Below are 5,878 nucleotides of genomic sequence, written 5' to 3' on the forward strand. Positions count from 1 at the left end.
AGTTAGGAGCAGTGTCCGTTGGTGTTGTTAGAGATGGACACGGTGGGGGTGGGGTGGTGTGGACAACAACATTCCAGTCATTCCTCTGGCACTAAGCTGGTCAGACTGGGCCGCAGCACCAGTTACAGCAACACAGGTGAATTGCTGTGTTTACGTGTTGTTGTACTGAGGAGCAGACATACTGTCCTGTACTAGACTGCAGTGTAATTAATGCCTGATGAGAAATAGATTAGTCACTGTGTCATGCTACCACCAAGCATGACTAAGCAGAGAGAGAGAGAAAGAGAGAGGGAGCGAGAGAGAGAGAGAGAGAGAAAGAGAGAGAGAGAGAGAGAGAGAGAGAGAGAGAGAGAGAGAGAGAGAGAGAGAGAGAGAGAGAGAGAGAGAGAGAGAGAGAGAGAGAGAGAGAGAGAGAGAGAGAGAGAGAGAGAGAGAGAGAGAGAGAGAGAGAGAGAGAGAGAGAGAGAGAGAGAGAGAGAGCGAGAGAGAGCGAGAGAGAGAGAGAGAGAGAGAGAGAGAGAGAGAGAGAGAGAGAGAGAGAGAGAGAGAGCGAGAGAGAGAGTGTAGGTTATCACCATGTAGGTGATAAAGAAGATGAAATCACAAGAAACAGACTACAGACAAAGACAATGGTTCTTGGTTTGTTGCTTACGTTGCTCATCTAGCGCTCACAAAATGGCGCCCCCCCCCTGCACTTTCCTCCAACGCCTCATTTACTAAGTTCACCATACTGTACATTGCTCTCCGTTACTCTTTTTTTCCATAATTAGCACAGTGCTCCCTATTTGACCTCCAATACCCCGCCAATATGAAAAACTGAAAAAGGTTGTGCTAATTTATTGGTGCTTTGAACCATTTCCCATGCCTTAGTTTTGAACCATTTCCCATGCCGTAGTTTTGAACCATTTCCCATGCCGTAGTTTTGAACCATTTCCCATGCTGTAGTTTTGAACCATTTCCCATGCCGTAGTTTTGAACCATTTCCCATGCCGTAGTTTTGAACCATTTCCCATGCCGTAGTTTTGAACCATTTCCCATGCCGTAGTTTTGAACCATTTCCCATGCCGTAGTTTTGAACCATTTCCCATGCCGTAGTTTTGAACCATTTCCCATGCCGTAGTTTTAAAACTCTGTGCATAGTGCTAAAACAATGACATCATTGTTGAATTCTGACATAGTTCTATAGTTGCCATGGTGCCCTCGTATTAGCCTAAGCAAAGAGCTCCTATAAATGTGCACGTATTTAGTTATTTTTAGGTGTTTTTAATTCGGGTTTTTTTAGCAGCTGTTTTGTTTTTGATAACGTAGAGTTTTTAATGCATATATCTGGTGGTTTTAAGCCACAAATTTGCAGATTGACTGACTGGTTAACACTTCTTGGCTTGGCTAGCTAGCTTTTTAAATATATTTTTTATGAATCTGGACACAATAGCATCTTTTTGGTTTCACCCGGCTGCCTGATTTTAAAACATCATTTGGGCACCTGAAGCCTGCTAAAACAATGACATCATTGTGGAATTCTGACATAGTTCTATAGTGCTGCCATGGTGCCCTGACCTTTGTGTGGTAGCCTATCTGGCAAAGAGCTCCTATAAATGTGCACGTATTTAGTTATTTTTAGGTGATCTTTTAAGCTGCTGGGGCAGAGGCTCGTTTTGGAGGACAACTGGCTTTTGACCTTTTTTGATAACGTGGGGCAGAGTTTTTAATGCTATATATCTGGTGGTTTTAAGCCACAAGCTTTGCAGATTGACTATGTGGAGGACTGGTTAACACTTTGTTGTGATCTCTGGCTAGCTGCTAGCTTTTTAACTCTGATTTGTGTTTTATCTGGCACCCAGAGCTGCTGGGGCATCTTTTTGGTTTCAGAGCTGCCTGATCTTGGAGGACAACTGGAACATCATTTGTGTGGTGATCTATCTGGCACCCAGAGCTGCTGGGGCAGAGGAAGTGGAGGACAACTGGCTACTACTCTGACCTTTGTGTGGTGATCTATCTGGCACCCAGAGCTGCTGGGGCAGAGGACTCGTAGTGGAGGACAACTGGCTACTACTCTGACCTTTGTGTGGTGATCTATCTGGCACCCAGAGCTGCTGGGGCAGAGGACTCGTAGTGGAGGACAACTGGCTACTACTCTGACCTTTGTGTGGTGATCTATCTGGCACCCAGAGCTGCTGGGGCAGAGGCTGCTCGTAGTGGAGGACAACTGGCTACTACTCTGACCTTTGTGTGGTGATCTATCTGGCACCCAGAGCTGCTGGGGCAGAGGGCTCGTAGTGGAGGACAACTGGCTACTACTCTGACCTTTGTGTGGTGATCTATCTGGCACCCAGAGCTGCTGGGGCAGAGGGCTCGTAGTGGAGGACAACTGGCTACTACTCTGACCTTTGTGTGGTGATCTATCTGGCACCCAGAGCTGCTGGGGCAGAGGGCTCGTAGTGGAGGACAACTGGCTACTACTCTGACCTTTGTGTGGTGATCTATCTGGCACCCAGAGCTGCTGGGGCAGAGGGCTCGTAGTGGAGGACAACTGGCTACTACTCTGACCTTTGTGTGGTGATCTATCTGGCACCCAGAGCTGCTGGGGCAGAGGGCTCGTAGTGGAGGACAACTGGCTACTACTCTGACCTTTGTGTGGTGATCTATCTGGCACCCAGAGCTGCTGGGGCAGAGGACTCGTAGTGGAGGACAACTGGCTACTACTCTGACCTTTGTGTGGTGATCTATCTGGCACCCAGAGCTGCTGGGGCAGAGGACTCGTAGTGGAGGACAACTGGCTACTACTCTGACCTTTGTGTGGTGATCTATCTGGCACCCAGAGCTGCTGGGGCAGAGGGCTCGTAGTGGAGGACAACTGGCTACTACTCTGACCTTTGTGTGGTGATCTATCTGGCACCCAGAGCTGCTGGGGCAGAGGGCTCGTAGTGGAGGACAACTGGCTACTACTCTGACCTTTGTGTGGTGATCTATCTGGCACCCAGAGCTGCTGGGGCAGAGGGCTCGTAGTGGAGGACAACTGGCTACTACTCTGACCTTTGTGTGGTGATCTATCTGGCACCCAGAGCTGCTGGGGCAGAGGACTCGTAGTGGAGGACAACTGGCTACTACTCTGACCTTTGTGTGGTGATCTATCTGGCACCCAGAGCTGCTGGGGCAGAGGACTCGTAGTGGAGGACAACTGGCTACTACTCTGACCTTTGTGTGGTGATCTATCTGGCACCCAGAGCTGCTGGGGCAGAGGGCTCGTAGTGGAGGACAACTGGCTACTACTCTGACCTTTGTGTGGTGATCTATCTGGCACCCAGAGCTGCTGGGGCAGAGGGCTCGTAGTGGAGGACAACTGCTACTACTCTGACCTTTGTGTGGTGATCTATCTGGCACCCAGAGCTGCTGGGGCAGAGGACTCGTAGTGGAGGACAACTGGCTACTACTCTGACCTTTGTGTGGTGATCTATCTGGCACCCAGAGCTGCTGGGGCAGAGGACTCGTAGTGGAGGACAACTGGCTACTACTCTGACCTTTGTGTGGTGATCTATCTGGCACCCAGAGCTGCTGGGGCAGAGGACTCGTAGTGGAGGACAACTGGCTACTACTCTGACCTTTGTGTGGTGATCTATCTGGCACCCAGAGCTGCTGGGGCAGAGGACTCGTAGTGGAGGACAACTGGCTACTACTCTGACCTTTGTGTGATGATCTATCTGGCACCCAGAGCTGCTGGGGCAGAGGACTCGTAGTGGAGGACAACTGGCTACTACTCTGACCTTTGTGTGGTGATCTATCTGGCACCCAGAGCTGCTGGGGCAGAGGACTCGTAGTGGAGGACAACTGGCTACTACTCTGACCTTTGTGTGGTGATCTATCTGGCACCCAGAGCTGCTGGGGCAGAGGACTCGTAGTGGAGGACAACTGGCTACTACTCTGACCTTTGTGTGGTGATCTATCTGGCACCCAGAGCTGCTGAGGCATCACCCTGGTGGGCGTTACGCAGACTGGAAGAGGAGAGGTCCAGTAGCTGTAAGACTCGGGCTGGTTCCCAGACGTGCCCTCCTACAAGATCATCAGCAGACTCCATCAATATCATCTAGCATCCTCTATCTATCTCCCTCCCCTCAAGCCATGAACTGAGCCTCTCCATCTTCAGAGGATGCAGCTTTCAAAGCCTTGGCCTCTATTGGTCGACCTGTCATGATATATTACTTGTTTGTTTGTTTTGCTCTTGAAGCTCTTAGAGTCTATGAAAAGCACTAAAGAAATGTAATAAATTATAATAAATATAAATAATAATGATTTAATAAGTTCCATGGTTGCTATGGCACCGTGAGTTTGCCTTGGCAGAGAGCTCCTGTACATTTTGTAATTATTTAATAATTTTTCAGTGTTTTTTAAAAATTATTGCCAAATGTGTCTAGATTAAGTCTGGATTGCATCTATTTGTTTCCTGCCTGTGAATTCATGGTAAATCATCTTTCTAAAGATAGCTAGCTAGCAATGCTACCAGGTTAGCCAGATAGTGTATTTTGATTTGAATAGACCAGCCAATGTTTAGTTGTTTCAACAGCTTCCTGACCCAATGAGGAGAACTACAATGCAAGGCGAGCAGGTAGGGACCATTTCATTGCTCAGGTTTCCTACGAAGTTATGAACAGGCTGTCATCATTATCATGACTGAGTGAGAAGTCAAAAACGAACTTCATCTCATTCTACCAGACCAGAGAGTCAACGGTGGGGTGGCGAGGCGCTGGTGAGGCGCTGGTGAGGCGCTGGTGAGGCGCTGGCGAGGCGCTGGTGAGGCGCCTTCAATGAAGAGTGAACTGTGCTGCCTGCCAATGGAGGACCTACTCATCTCCCCCTGTTGACCTCCTCCCTCTGCTCAAGCCATGTGGTTCCATATGTTGTAGGCTTGAAAGACACAACTTTCAACTCTGGCCGAAAATCATATTCCAGACCTTCTCTATCAAATATCAGAATTTTTTCATTCTTGTTTGTTTTGCTTTTTCAAGCACTTTGGAATAAAGTTGAATAAATTATTATAGTTATTATTATCTTTATGTAATTTTGCCAATAATCTGTTATTGTGACATCACAATGGAGAGGTGTATGTATTTCTCTCTGAACTAATCGTTATTGTGATGTCACAATCACAATGAGATGTCAGAACGCTCCATGGCATTGTGACATCATAATGGCTGGGATGCTGATGATGATGATGGTCTCCTCTGTGATGTGGGGTCAGGAAACGGCTGTGTTCTAACCTGCCCTCTGTCCACTTCATGTCCTTTGCCTTCCTCTCTCTTTCTGTTCCTGTGTGTTGGACCTCCAGGGAGGGAGTTAGAAAAGGATGTAATACACACACACTCCCGGGTCACCAGGTCAGCTCCAACCCTATTGGATCATATAGAGAGAGAGAGTGTGTATGTGTGCAAGGTCATACGCAACCATAAATGATGCCCTTTTGGTAAATGGTTCAAATCTATAAAAAAAAATATATATATATAATAATAACTTGGGGATGTTGTTCCCACTGTGATGATTAAAACCTATTCAAACCAGACACCATGGATAGATGGCAGCATTCATGCAAAACTAAAAGCGTGAACCACTGCATTTAACCACGGCAAGGTGACTGGGAACATGGAGGGCTACAAACAGTCCAGCCATGCCCTCCGTAAGGTAATCACACAGTCCAGCTATGCCCTCCGTAAGGTAATCACACAGTCCAGCTATGCCCTCTGTAAGGTAATCACACAGTCCAGCTATGCCCTCTGTAAGGTAATCACACAGTCCAGCTATGCCCTCTGTAAGGTAATCACACAGTCCAGCTATGCCCTCCGTAAGGTAATCACACAGTCCAGCTATGCCCTCCGTAAGGTAATCACAC

At 47.9% G+C, this 5,878-nt stretch overlaps 1 protein-coding gene across 1 annotated transcript; it reads right to left on the reverse strand.

The window, feature by feature from the left end:
- Positions 1 to 1,916: 1,916 nt before the first annotated feature.
- On the reverse strand, positions 1,917 to 4,081 carry LOC127929012 (uncharacterized). The gene is made up of 3 exons (XM_052516644.1): positions 3,947 to 4,081; positions 2,224 to 3,340; positions 1,917 to 2,140 (listed from the first exon to the last, which is right to left on the reverse strand). The coding sequence occupies exons 1-3, from the start codon at positions 4,079 to 4,081 to the stop codon at positions 1,917 to 1,919; spliced, it is 1,476 nt and encodes a 491-aa protein (XP_052372604.1).
- Between the last annotated feature and the right edge of the window lie 1,797 nt (positions 4,082 to 5,878).

Source organism: Oncorhynchus keta, unplaced genomic scaffold, assembly GCF_023373465.1.
Source record: "Oncorhynchus keta strain PuntledgeMale-10-30-2019 unplaced genomic scaffold, Oket_V2 Un_scaffold_5279_pilon_pilon, whole genome shotgun sequence".
Classification (NCBI taxonomy): domain Eukaryota; kingdom Metazoa; phylum Chordata; class Actinopteri; order Salmoniformes; family Salmonidae; genus Oncorhynchus; species Oncorhynchus keta.

Excerpts from the sequence above, each read along its gene's own strand:
- LOC127929012 (XM_052516644.1), bottom strand. The coding sequence starts at position 4,081 with ATGATATTGATGGAGTCTGCTGATGATCTTGTAGGAGGGCACGTCTGG. Across the intron at positions 3,341-3,946 it reads ATGCCTCAGCAGCTCTGGGT|TTGTCCTCCACTACGAGCCC; the intron begins GCCAGATAGATC and ends GAGTAGTAGCAG. Across the intron at positions 2,141-2,223 it reads AGATAGATCACCACACAAAG|GTCAGAGTAGTAGCCAGTTG; the intron begins GTCAGAGTAGTA and ends CACCACACAAAG.